General features: G+C 38.8%; 1 protein-coding gene across 3 annotated transcripts in view; it reads left to right on the top strand.

The window, feature by feature from the left end:
• Nucleotides 1–14817, top strand: part of PAX3 (paired box 3) — a 99982-nt gene that overhangs the window by 68474 nt on the left and 16691 nt on the right. For all 3 annotated transcript variants that reach the window (XM_077290877.1, XM_077290876.1, XM_077290875.1), the window contains exons 5-7: nt 12086–12294; nt 13913–14078; nt 14197–14411. In XM_077290877.1, coding sequence (XP_077146992.1) covers nt 12086–12294; nt 13913–14078; nt 14197–14411 — 590 coding nt within the window. The remainder of the gene's footprint in view (nt 1–12085; nt 12295–13912; nt 14079–14196; nt 14412–14817) is intronic.

The raw sequence follows: 14817 nt of genomic DNA, 5'->3' as shown, positions 1-14817 counted from the left end.
GGACTATGTGATGCCCATAATACTAAATTGAGGACTATGTGGTGCCCATAATACTGTATGGAGGACTATGTGGTGCTCATAATACTGTATGGATGACTATGTGGTGCTCACAATACTGTATGGAGGACTATGTGGTGGCCATAATACTGTATGTAGGACTATGTGGTGCCCATAATACTATATGGGGAACTATGTGGTGCCCATAATACTGCATGGCGGACTATGTGGGGGCCATTATACTATGTGTAGGACTATGTGGTGCCCATAGTACTGTATAGAGGACTATGTGGTGCCCATAATACTGCATGGATGACTATGTGGTGCTCATAATATACTGTATGGAGGACTATGTGGTGGCCATAATACTGTATGGTGGACTATGTGGTGCCCATAGTACTGTATGGAGGACTATATGGTGCCCAAAATACTGTATGGAAGACTATATGGCGGGCATAATACTGTATGTAGGACTATGTGGTGCCCATAATACTGTATGGAAGACTATGTGGTGGCCATAATACTGTATGTAGGACTAAGTGGTGCCCATAATACTGTATAGAGAACTATGTGGGGCCATTATACTGTATGTAGTACTATGTAGTGCCCATAGTACTGTATGGAGAACTATATGGTGCCCATAATACTGCATGGATGAATATGTGGTAGCCATAATACTGTATAGTGGACCATGTGGTGCCCATAGTACTGTATGGAGGACTATGTGGTGCCCAAAATACTGTATGGAAGACTATATGGCGGGCATAATACTGTATGTAGGACTATGTGGTGCCCATAACACTGTATGGAAGACTATGTGGTGGCCATAATACTGTATGCAGGACTATATGGTGCCGATAATACTGTATAGAGGACTATGTGAGGGCCATTATACTGTATGTAGTACTATGTAATGCCCATAGTACTGTATGGAGGACTATATGGTGCCCATAATACTGCATGGATGACTATGTGGTAGCCATAATACTGTATGGTGGACCATGTGGTGTGCATAATACTGTATGTAGGACTATGTGGTGCCCATAATACTGTATGAAGGACTATGTGGGGGCCATTATACTGTATGTAGGACTATGTGGTGCCCATAGTACTGTATGGAGGACTATGTGGTGACCATAATACTGCATGGATGACTATGTGGTGCTCATAATACAGTATGGAGGACTATGTGGTGGCCATAATACTGTATGGTGGACTATGTGGTGAACATAATACTTTATGTAGGACTATGTGGTGTCCATAATATCGTATGGAAGACTATATGGTGGGCATAATACTGTATGTAGGACTATGTGGTGTCCATAATACTGTATGAACGACTATGTGGTGCCCATAATACTGTATGGTGGACTATGTGGTGCCCATAGTACTGTATGGAGGAATATATGATGCCCAAAATACTGTATGGAAGACTATATGGCGGGCATAATACTGTATGTAGGACTATGTGGTGCCCATAGCACTGTATGGAAGACTATGTGGTGGCCATAATACTGTATGTAGGACTAAGTGGTGCCCATAATACTGTATAGAGAACTATGTGGGGCCATTATACTGTATGTAGTACTATGTAGTGCCCATAGTACTGTATGGAGAACTATATGGTGCCCATAATACTGCATGGATGAATATGTGGTAGCCATAATACTGTATAGTGGACCATGTGGTGCCCATAGTACTGTATGGAGGACTATGTGGTGCCCAAAATACTGTATGGAAGACTATATGGCGGGCATAATACTGTATGTAGGACTATGTGGTGCCCATAACACTGTATGGAAGACTATGTGGTGGCCATAATACTGTATGCAGGACTATATGGTGCCGATAATACTGTATAGAGGACTATGTGAGGGCCATTATACTGTATGTAGTACTATGTAATGCCCATAGTACTGTATGGAGGACTATATGGTGCCCATAATACTGCATGGATGACTATGTGGTAGCCATAATACTGTATGGTGGACCATGTGGTGTGCATAATACTGTATGTAGGACTATGTGGTGCCCATAATACTGTATGAAGGACTATGTGGGGGCCATTATACTGTATGTAGGACTATGTGGTGCCCATAGTACTGTATGGAGGACTATGTGGTGCCCATAATACTGCATGGATGACTATGTGGTGATCATAATACTGTATGGAGGACTATGTGGTGGCCATAATACTGTATGGTGGACTATGTGGTGAACATAATACTTTATGTAGGACTATGTGGTGTCCATAATATCGTATGGAAGACTATATGGTGGGCATAATACTGAACGTAGGACTATGTGGTGTCCATAATACTGTATGAACGACTATGTGGTGCCCATAATACTGTATGTAGGACTTTACTGTCCAATCTAAAATTATAATTCTGCTGTCACTCTGTGCGCTGTGCGCTGTGTGCTGCATAGATTTGCCAGTTTCAGAGCTATTGTAGAATTTACATTAGATATAACTCATGTAATGTAAGAAGTAAGTGAAATCTTTGGCACTGTACTATACCTATATTTCTCTGCCGTATCTATGCATAATGAATTGTGGTAGGTGTTAAAGGGGCCCACTGAGACTCTTTCACCTGTAGCCCACAAAAACCTGGAGGCGGCCCTGTATATGTCCTCGGTGGGAAAATTAAACTGTCTGATCTATTTATCTATCTATATATCTATCTATTATCTATCTATCGAATTGTCTATCTATCTATCTATTGAACTATCTATTATCTATCTATTATCTACAGAACGCCAGTGACTGTCTGTCCGCAGTCTCCAACATCATGTCAGCCCTCTATCTGAAACTCAACCTTTCCAAACCGAACTTCTTCTACTCCCGCCGTCTACTAACCTCCCTAAACCTGACATTTCCCTCTCTGTGGGTGGCACCATAATAACACCTCAGCAGCAGGTGCGCTGTCTGGGTTTTATGTTTGACACCAATCTCTCCTTCACCTCCCATATACAATCTCTTGCCCACTCGTGCCGCTTACACCTAACGAACGTCTCTAGAATCCGCCCTTTTCTCACCATGGAAACAACAAAAACTATCACTGTCGCCATGATCCACTCCCGCCTGGACTACTGTAACGCTCTATTAATTGGCCACCCCCTTACTCGACTTTCCCCTCTCCAGGCCATCCTTAATGCAGCAGCCAGGGTCATCCACCTGGCTAATCATTACTCAGATATGTCCGCTCTTCGTCAGTCGTTACACTGGCTGCCAATTCATTACGGGATCCAATTCAAAGCACTTGTTCTCACCTACAAAGCTCTCCACAGTGCGGCACCCCCTTACATCTCCTCCCTCATGTCGGTCTATTGGCCTAGCCGAACGCTGCGCTCTGCAAACAACTTTCGACTAACCTTTGCACTAATCCGTACCTCCCACTCCCGACTGCAAGATTTCTCCTGCATTGCACCAATCCTCTGGAATGCTCTACCCCAAGAAATTAGGACCAGCCACAACTTGCACAGTTTTAGGCGCACCCTCAAAACACATTTGTTCAGAGCGGCCTATCACGTTCCCTAATCAAACTCATTTTATGTTTGTGTGTGTGTAGCCCATTCACTATCTCCATCTACCCCCTACCCCCTGAAGATGGCTGGACCATCATTGTAAATACATCATTGTAAATACACACCTGTACTTTGAATCTCCCCACCTCATTGTAGATTGTAAGCTCTCACGAGCAGGGTTGTGTTGTTTTGCTTTGATCATTATATTATTGTTAACGCTGTTTCTTATGACTGTTGTGTTTGAAACTGTTTAACTGTAAAGCGCTGCGGAATATGTTGGAGCTATATAAATAAAGATTATTATTATTATCTATCTATATATCTATCTATTATCTATCTATTGAACTCTCTATCTATTATCTATCTATCTATCTATCTATCTATCTATCTATCTAATCTTTGGATAGAATTGTAATAACAGAAAGTGTTTACATGTTTGCATTAATTTTATAACCCTCAAGCTTTTCTGCTATGTATATATATATTATATGTATATACACATATATATGTGTATATATATACATTTATTATGAATTTTCAACACACACACACACATATACATAGAATTATCTAAGACTTGCATAATTTTCACCCACTTGGTCCCACTAACTATGACTTCCTGAGTGATAGATGTTATTCTGCTTGATGTCATCTGGGTTTGCCATGCGCAGGCATCAGTAATGTATTGTATCCATGGTCTGGAGGAGCAGAATTGGTTAATGTGTTATTCAGTGAGAGCAAAGGAATTCTGCTATAGAGAGGTCAGAGGTTCTTATAGCCAAGGCAAAGGGCATTGGGAGATGTATATTAAATGCATGTCAGCTTGTGGATTGTGAAAGTAAAGCGGTAGTCTATTAAAAGGGACAAGGCATTTTAAGAAGCCTGATCATTGAGCTCAGGGTCAAAGTTTATCTTTGGGTCAGTAACACATTCCTAGCCCAATTGTTGTCCTTTTTTAGATGTCCTGAAATGGACTCTCACTGAATGATTTTCCAAACAAAATAATTGGTTGAAGTTAGCAAAGAGAAGAAAAGACTGTTTATAAGGAGGGGTGACGGTAAGGATTTGAAGGAAATGTACAAAAAGGCATTTATTAAAAGTGACTAAAATCTATGGGGTTTTCTATATGTATGTAGATAGATATATTTTTATCCTAAATGTATTTCAGTAGAAAAAAGAGACTTCGCACGAAATCTTTCAGAGCTCAACGTGGTAAACAGTAGTTACATTCAGTTAGTGAATCTAGGAAAGAGCAATTCATGTCGGCCCGGGGCATACACTTCAGAAACGCAATGCTTATATCTCTCACATGACTTTATGACATAATAAGATGGCTGTATATATAGTAAAGACCAGTACTAAGAGGCTATTGTTATGGACACATCGGAAGAACCCATATAGTAACTTGTGCTGTACTTATTCCATTAATTTAGTGATAATATCTCTTTTTTACTTTCAGTTATTTTTTGATGGGTGATGGCATCATTCTAACAATTACGTTACTTTCCTGTTGTGGCTGTTAATATTCTTACAATTAAAAACGTTTTCACTAAAAATGAAAAAAAATGATATATCGTTTTAAACATTTAAAATGATCATTTCTGTTTCAAATACCATTATGCTTGCAGTTCATTATCACTCAATTTTATTTACAATCTTCAGAAAGGCAAATGGGTCTATCTTAGCTACAAAATGGAACGTCGGGGGGCATCCTACTACACATCTGTTATTTAAGAAGCTTGCGGGGAACCTTCTAACAATGTACAAATATATAAAGGGACAGTACAGAGACCTTTCTAATGATCTTTTAACACCTAGGCCCATGACGGGGACAAGGGGACATCCTCTATGGGCACTAGATTCTGTGATGGGATGGGGAGCTGATATAGGGAAATAGTCTGATTGTCGTTTGCAGAGTCGCGATGGAATTTTTCCCCTAATATGGAACTATTAGCATCTTTCTCATGGGGTTTTTGCCTTCCTCTGGATCAACATATTAAGCTGTAAGTTGAACTCGGTGGACTTTAGTCTACCTTCAACCATAAAAACCCATGAAGTTATGAAACTGTGAAAAGTTGTAATTTTAGACATATTGGTTGTTGCTCTTACAAAATTAAGAAATGGGAGACAATAATTATTCATACCTTGATATACGAAGATAAATCAACTTACTGAATACTTTTGAGGCTTATGGGATAAGAACCTGGTAAGGTTATATTGGTGAATCTAAGCAATAAAATGGTATATCGACTTTACATGTACGTTGCAGAAAGAATGACATCATATCATAAATTGTAACTAATCTGAAATATGTCTACAGATAAAAAAAATTGCATTCTTGGTGGTATTTTACAATCTACCAAAAAACTTGCATATTACAATATACGGTATGTTAAATATTGCTGACGTCTAGTTTTCTGCACTGCCTTCAGCATAGCAGAGGTTAAGACGTATTGTTATAGAGTGCGTTTAATAGTTTGAGGATGCCCTAGTACTTGCTAGACAGTGTTTGGGGGCAGCTGTACGTTTTTGCCTTCTTAGTCAAGTAATTTCTTTTAACAAAATGTTAAGCACAGATGGGTCTGTGGCTGTCACTTCCCCATTATTGTCTGTGCAGCTGTTGGGCCTCAATTCACTGTTTTATGTATTCAGACAGTTACTTAGTGGAGACTCTCTGAAAGCCTGGTCCAGCCTCTAATCGCCAAATAAAATGGCCATTTGTCTCCTCTTCCTATTGTTTTGTTTTGGTAACACATGTCACAAGCTCAATTACCCAGTTCATTAACAGCTCCCACTGGACATGATGATGGGAGAGTCTGGATAAGGTAGCTGGTTGGGCTACATACTGAATAATATACTCTTCCTACAACTGTAAACAAAAGTTTGGGTTGGACCTGAAATTTAATGAGCTAAAACTCTCACTTCATTATGTCCCATCATCCATCCTGGATTTTACAATTAGTCTAGAACTTACAAAAAGAAAAAAAAACCCTCAAAACAATAAAAGCAAAAACAAACAAGTGAAACAAAGAAAAATGAACACAAAAAATACAGTGTGATGAAAAGGTTAAATTAAAATACACATTATAGTTTTAATTTATGAATTATATAAAGAAGACTTGCCTACCTGTAATTCAGATGATAGTTTTACACCTGTCTTATGTGCTGAGCCTCGGAACTTGCTTTTTTTTATTTTTATTTTTTCGGAAATGTAAGTGAATTGAGCAAATTGTTCAAATTCTTTGGGTTAGTGTTTAATGTAACTCTCGTCTTTTGACTTCTTAACTGGTGAAAAATATCTATAGCTCATTAAATTTATATTTAACAATGCAGGATTTTCACAATTTCATGGTTTTTTGCAGTGAAATAATATTTTCACGGCTGACGATTTCCATGAAATTTGTCGCCACCGTGAAAAATAGACAGAACTATGGTTATTTGTGTGGACAGGATCAATGGAGCTTTCCTAGACACCCTGAGCACTGTGCTCATTTACATGAGCTTGCTGCAGACACTCGCAGCACTGTTCTGTAGTCTTCAGTAATGGTAAGAAAATGAAATGAGCAGCAGACATCATGTCCACCAGAAGTGGAGGATTCTTACGGTTAACCTCCACCAATATGTTCATAGTAAGAGGCAATTAAATATTTCATATTTGCCATTAAGACAACAAAGACATATTATTATTATTATTATTATTATTATTACTATTATTATTATTATGATTATTATTATTATCACCATAAACAATTCACACTGTTAAAAGTAATTACAAAATAATAAAGTACTAAATATAAAAAAATGTAAATGTAATAATTTATTTTATTTTTCACAATAATTTATATTACTTAAAAGAAACAAAACATTAAGTTTCCAAAGTCGTTTTATATCTGTACATAGTTCAACAAGAATTTAGTTACTGGAGATAGTTTCAAAATCAGATTTTAATTAGCTCATTATACAAATGACCGGTAAATATTTATTTTCTTAAAATTGCACATGTGCTTATGTATATAAACAAAAATCACATTAAGAAATTATATATACAAACATGTTGTGATATTTTTCCATTAACACATTTTTAATACCTGAAAATGCAATTAGAATGTAAGTTCAGATTTTTTTTAATATTTAATATTATATCATTATGACCTTTAATATAAAATATAGCCTAAATTTAAGAAGACAAATATATTATGGTCAATATATATATTTAGATTTTCATTATATTTAATTTATTAATCAAATTAGGAAATGTGTGTATTCCAGAAATTATAGTATTATATATGATTATATTATCTTATGAATGTGTATCAGTTGGGGAAATAATACATAAAATATTCTATTATTTTAGGAAGGATAGTGTGCTTAATATATGCTATGGTATCTTGAAAGAAAACTGAACTAAAAATCTAAGAAAAAAATAAATAAATCATAAAAATAATAATAGTAATAAAAACAATAATAATTAAAAAAATAATAGTAATAATAATGAATATATATGTGAAATGTTCTTTAGATTTTTAATTTAACTTCAGTTTTCTTTCAAGATATCATAGTATGTATTGAGCAGGCTACCCCTCCTAAAATAATAGAATATTTAATGTATTATTTCCCCAATTGCTGGACATTTGTATAAATAATATATATATTATCTTGTATAAAAACTTAATCAAGGCGGTATGTTGTCTATTCTGTTGATGTCTATAGAAGGGGCTCATGATAAATGTAGATTTTTGTGGACTACAGGGTGGGGTTACAACTCCAGGTGCTAAATGATCTAGAGTAGAGGGTCTTGGATTAACCCCTACTGTGAGCTCATTTCACACCCTCCTTTTTAGCTTCCCCCACTCCACCCAAAAAAAAGAAACTTTCCTTCCTTCCCCCTTTTTGGCAGTCCAGTTTTCTTTGTGTATGCTACTCCCTGCCAGGCAGGTGTCAGAGGCCTGAATGCTGGTATAGACTCTGTTAATGGATACCACAGATGGAGCGTGGAAATTGGTAGAAAAGGCCCCAGCCACAGGCCATTTCTCGGGGGCCCCAACAAAGACAAACCAAGTAAGTCAACAAAAAAATCCTAAAAGACCACAAAAGCTGGGTGTCATTTACTGAAGGCCGGCAAGAGGAGTTATGTCCTGTGTAACATAAGTTCTTGTATTCCTAATGTGACACTTCATCTTTAAACCTGGCTTCTGATGTAACTATATATATGGGGCGGCATCACCATACTGCTGCTTTCTTATGGTACAATGATATTGTTAAAAGTTCAATAAATCTAGGTGACTGTGAGAACCTACCTCTATACTGTACAGAAATGGCATAAACAAGATCAGAACTGTTCTGAAATACATTAGTATGTCATGATGGATGATGGAGACTCGAGTTTGCCTCCTTGTCACATAGTAGATTGTCACCTATCAAACAAGAAGGATGTATATAAAGGCTAATATATACAATATCCGGTAACAAAGCTCAGCTGTAATGAGAAATGATAAGATTATGATCATACTGTCATGAGCTGATTCCTACTGGTCTTATATTTCTAATCTAACCCCATTCAATCATCCATGACTGTAAAGGCCTTCTGATTCAGTTCTCTAAACCTCTTCTGACTTTGTAAGGAATGTTACTATTTCTGTTTCTTGTTTGTGTGGACTTACATTTTTCTGATACTTAAGAATATTTTCCATGATATTTATTCTTTACACCATAATTTTGAAAGATTACATTTCGCCTCCTAGTTGCGTGGTGGTAGACATCTGTAACCTCTCTGAATCCTTGTGGCAAACAACGGGTAAAGTCGTGATCTCAAGACTCTGGATTAGAAAAGGGATTTTGTTAACAATGAGATCAAGGGCAGAAAAGTTATCTAAAGCCAGCCTGGCTGGATTACAAAGTTCTGCCTTTTAAGAATAAGTGGCAGCATTGGCCTGGCTGTGAAGTTTAATTAAAAGAAGTTCCAGAATTAGAGACTGCTCTCATGTCCTATAACCCCTCGTGACCTAGGCTGTAGCCTCAGGAAATATTTGTGTGTGCAGTACTGCAGCCCAGTGTCATAAGTCACTGGTCACATGCGTTTCTGTAATTGATTGTATCCCAACCCAGACAAAAATGTAAGAGTTTTTTTTTTAGACAAAATCTCAGATTTATTATAATAAAAAAGGGGTAATCCCATTATATGCACGTAGAGTATACAGCAGCTGCGGCCACGCCATGGATAGATGAAAATCTTCATCTGCAAATATATAAGGAGTAAAAAGAGTTGGATGTTTTTGCTGCTGGAAAAATAGTCATTCCACCATGTGGTAGTATTTAACAGTAGCTTTATTACACGTTTCTTCAAGTTCACACCAAACTCTTTTGAAAAAATAGACTACATATAGCTTACATAATCTATTTTTTTCAAAAGAGTTCGGTACGACGAACTTGAAACTTGTACTAAAGCTATTGTTGAATACTACCACAGTGTGGAGCAACTACTATTCCAGCAGCAGTGCGGTCAACCAGAACTGTCCATCTCTTTTTACTCCTCAGTTGCCAGTATAAGGCACATTTAGTCCATGTAGAATGGAGCGGCAGTATGGAAGCTTGACTGCTGTTACTTTCATTTTCTATGGGAATGCCAGAGAAAGACGAATACTGAGTTTTGCCAGTCCCATAGATAATTAATGGAATGGTTGTAAAGCATTTGCAATGTCAATAATTTTTAAAGAAATAAAAGTACCCAGCTTTGGTGATTGGTGAGAGTCCAGCAGTTGAACCTCACCGATCTAGAACTTATAACCAATCTTGTGATAATTACTTCCAACCAGAATACCCAGTTAAGGTGGCCTTATACATTAGACTTAAGGCCCCGTCTCACTAAGCGATTTACCAACGATCACGACCAGCGATACGACCTGGCCGTGATCGTTGGTAAGTCGCTGTGTGGTCGCTGGGGAGCTGTCACACAGACAGCTCTCTCCAGCGACCAACGATCAGGGGAACGACTTCGGCATCGTTGAAACTGTCTTCAACGATGCCGAAGTCCCCCTGCAGCACCCGGGTAACCAGGGTAAACATCGGGTTACTAAGCGCAGGGCCGCGCTTAGTAACCCGATGTTTACCCTGGTTACCAAAAAAACAAACAGTACATACTTGCCTTTCGGTGTCCAGGTCCCTTGCCGTCTACTTCCTGCTCTGACTGAGATCCGGCCGTACAGTGAGAGCAGAGCGCAGCGGTGACGTCACTGCTGTGCTTTCACTTCTCGCTGTACGGCCGGCAGTCAGTGAGAGCAGGAAGCAGACGGCAAGGGACCTGACGGACATCAGAAGGCGAGTATGTGTTGTTTGTTTTTTTTTACATTTACGCTGGTAACCAGGGTAAACATCGGGTTACTAAGCGCGGCCCTGCGCTTAGTAACCCGATGTTTACCCTGGTTACCAGTGAAAATATCGCTGGATCGGTGTCACACACACCGATTCAGCGATGTCAGCGGGGCCTCAACGACCAAAAAAAGGTCCAGGCCATTCCGACACGACCAGCGATCTCGCAGCAGGGGCCTGATCGCTGGTACGTGTCACACATAGCGAGATCGCTACTGAGGTCGCTGTTGCGTCACAAAACTTGTGACTCAGCAGCGATCTCGCTAGTGATCTCGCTATGTGAGACGGGGCCTTTACGCCAGCTGGATTAACAAAACATCTGCTATGTAGGACATGTGCGGCTGGCATTCATTTGGCTTATGTTAGGCAAGAAGTAGATTAGGCATGGAAAATTCAACATGCCCAATCCGTATTTTTCCTCGAAAAGTTAGCCAGTACCTGCAACCTCCAGCTTACAACCTTCTTCCCATTAGGAATACACAAATATTAATTTGAGCTGAGTGTTCATGGGTATAGGGGATCTGGTCGAATAACTGTTGTCCAGCAACTGTTGAAATTGTATGGTCAACTTTACCAACATCTAAGTTAGTTATGTGTATTTTGCTGACATATCTTTCATACATCATTATACTTTAATATAATGACTGGGATAACAAAGTCCGCTGCTTGGGACAAGCAATGATGTAGTACATGCCATAAGGGTTTTGGTAAAATTGAATGTTAAATAACAGCTTAGTGGATTGAAGAATAACCTCTGGCCAAATTTACTCCCTGGTGCCTATTTTGATGTATAAAGCCAGATACTATGATGTGATATTTTTTCCGCTGGGCTTTGCTACAAAGTTCCTGTTTGTTTTGTACGACTGTTACATAGGCATAGCCAAGTTTTAGTTTAAAAGTCACTGTTTTCTTTCCCATGGTCTAAAACAAATTTGATAGACGCTGGATTTCTGTCATACAACAGATTGCCACAAGAGACTGTCCTCGCGGTTCTCAGTTGGCTTTGATTGAGAAACTATTTTCTGGCCAATATAGTTAACCATTAAATATTCAGGAACAATATGTATCAAAGAAAGGATTTAGCTACTATTCAGTTAAGTAATTTGCATTGTCACATTTTTCTAAATTTTGGAATATTTGATCACTTTGGCACTTATTATTGTAGGTTTTGACCTTTCTGATCTGTTTCTTTCAGCTCCTTCATCCCCTCAGTCTGAAGAAGGTTCTGACATTGACTCTGAACCAGACCTCCCCTTGAAGAGGAAACAGCGTAGAAGCAGGACCACATTCACAGCTGAACAGCTGGAGGAACTAGAGAGAGCATTCGAGAGGACTCATTATCCAGATATTTACACTCGGGAAGAACTTGCTCAAAGAGCCAAGCTAACCGAGGCCCGAGTACAGGTAATGTTCACACTTCTGCCTATTTAGGAACAAATGTTCCTGGATCAATTTAATATTGAGATTAATATATGGTCCCTGTTGTGACAGATATCAGTCTTTTCCACCAAGATGGTTCATTTTCTTGTACTATGAGATACAGTAAAATATCTATGAGTAATAGAAGTAGTCTGTATCATACAGACCCTCCAGATTTCATTCTGCAGATGGTTGTCCTTTAGTCCTGTTCCACAACAACTCCAACTTACATGGGTATTTGTTCCCATGTTTTCACTTATAGAAGGATGGTAAAACAATACAGGGCAAGATAGGGGATTAAAACTCATCATGTTAACACAAGTAATAAATGTTGTTGTGCTTCCAAGAGCATTTATTTTCACAAGTTGATGACCCTTACTAGGCAAATGCAGGAGGCTTTTTCCAGCTGTTATAATGTGTCTTTAACCCTCTGACTTCACAACATTCCTTATGGCTTCCTCAGATCCCGAGAGACTCATAACCTGTCACACTATTACCATGATCTACAGTCTAACAAATTCCCCTGAACATCTAACATATGGGTCTTGAAATGAGCACAGCATGAAGCGGCATATCACTGTCAGTCAGGACCTCTTTGCTGCTGGAGAGGTGCACTGTGCGTGGTATTACTGCAGCAGTGAAGGAGTTAATTTACCATCGAGGTTGTTCTGATTCCTTGTGGGTGCTTTTTTATTTATTAAAGGGACAATGCTGTCTCATGAGACTAGTAAAATTGGCTGTCTTTTATTTTATAGACCTACAACATTGCTAAAATGTCAACCTGTTTTACTGAACTGACTGATATTTGCACATTGGTTGATTATCGTATGGTTTATGTCAAAAAACGATATTGTTTTTTAAAAAAAACTTCCTTAGCTGTCAAGATGTAAATGTAGATGCATGGCAATAATTTAAATTTCAATAAATATAGATCTATATCTAGTTTTGAAGATGCATAGGAAACATAAAAATCCCGAAATTTCATCTAATATAATAAATTGGAAATTGCTATTGCACATAAGAAGGCTATAATCCGCACTGCAATACATCAATCCCTGCAACAGACTCTTATCTACATCCTTCTTGTCATTACCATTGAAGAAGTCCCAGATGACACTTGTAGACATGAGATAATGATGTAATCCCAGAGGTTTCCATTTGTCTATTACAAAATTGTATGGCCTTGTTAAATAGAAGAACAAATGGTACTACTTCTTGCCTTGCAAGGGAGTAATAAACAAATCAGACATAAAATATGCTTCCATTCATTCCTACATTATGCCTTTTCCCAGACCATAAATCTCCATAAGGTGTCAACAATCATATTGATGAATCTTCCATGGAGGATACTGTGCATTATTTTGTATCATATCAGTATCAGCCTTTGGAATTTGTGCCTCCACCATTACTCTTATCTCCTGATATGGCCACTGAAAATAGACGTCTTGGTGTCCAACTGATTATGTTCGCTCTATAGGAATTTATGATATACAGAGTGTTGTTCCCATCTGCTGCCTCTGATTACAGGAGACTGCACATAAGTGTGATTGGACATTTACTTATGGTATTTTGCCTGTAATCTTGATGAACCTTTCTCTTATAGGTGTGGTTTAGTAACCGCCGTGCCAGGTGGAGGAAGCAAGCAGGAGCTAACCAGTTAATGGCCTTTAATCACCTGATTCCAGGGGCTTTTCCACCTTCTGCTATGCCAGCTTTGCCAACCTACCAGTTATCAGAAACTTCCTACCAACCTACATCCATACCACAAGGTAAATCATCACAGATTCCGCAGTAAAAAAAAAACCTATGTGACTCCTCATGTTACAACATACCCAAGCTACAGATTTCATTTTGTAACTTATTATGAATATTCCCTCTTTCTTGCAGCTGTGTCTGATCCAAGCAGCACGGTTCACAGACCCCAACCTCTCCCTCCGAGCAGTGTTCACCAAAGCAGCCTTCCTTCCAATCCTGAGAACAGCTCGGCCTACTGCCTGCCCAGCGGCCGGCATGGATTTTCCAGTTACACAGACAGCTTTGTACCCCCATCTGGGCCTTCCAACTCCATGAACCCCACCATTGGCAATGGCCTTTCACCTCAGGTCAGTGGAGTGTTTTCATTCCTTTAACTGAGAGCCAGAACCGAACAGGCTGGGCACCTGAGGCAAAAAGGGAAGAAATTGCCAAATTCGAACCATAAAGCGTTCTTTATATGAGCCACATGATTCTGTTTTGCAAATTTCCTTCCTTATTTTCCTCTTCCACCCCCGCACTGGCTACTTCAAAAGCTGTGGCTTGTAGGCTGTCTTTCAAGTGTTTTTCTTCCTTCAAAATAATATAGATCTTTCTGGAGTTAAAAATGACAGTGGCCACAAGGCAAAGAGTCTGAGGGAACTGCACAACAAAGATCACAATGTCTTGCACGCAGCACACATCACGAGCAAGGAATAAGCGTTAGTTACTCCAAAGATGTTCCAGATCTTCTGCTCCTCTCCGAGCAATGTGTTA

This window comes from Ranitomeya variabilis, chromosome 2 (assembly GCF_051348905.1).
Source record: "Ranitomeya variabilis isolate aRanVar5 chromosome 2, aRanVar5.hap1, whole genome shotgun sequence".
NCBI classification, from domain to species: Eukaryota; Metazoa; Chordata; class Amphibia; order Anura; family Dendrobatidae; genus Ranitomeya; species Ranitomeya variabilis.
Note: the sequence above shows the minus strand (reverse complement) of the source record. Positions and strands in the feature narration are given on the sequence as shown.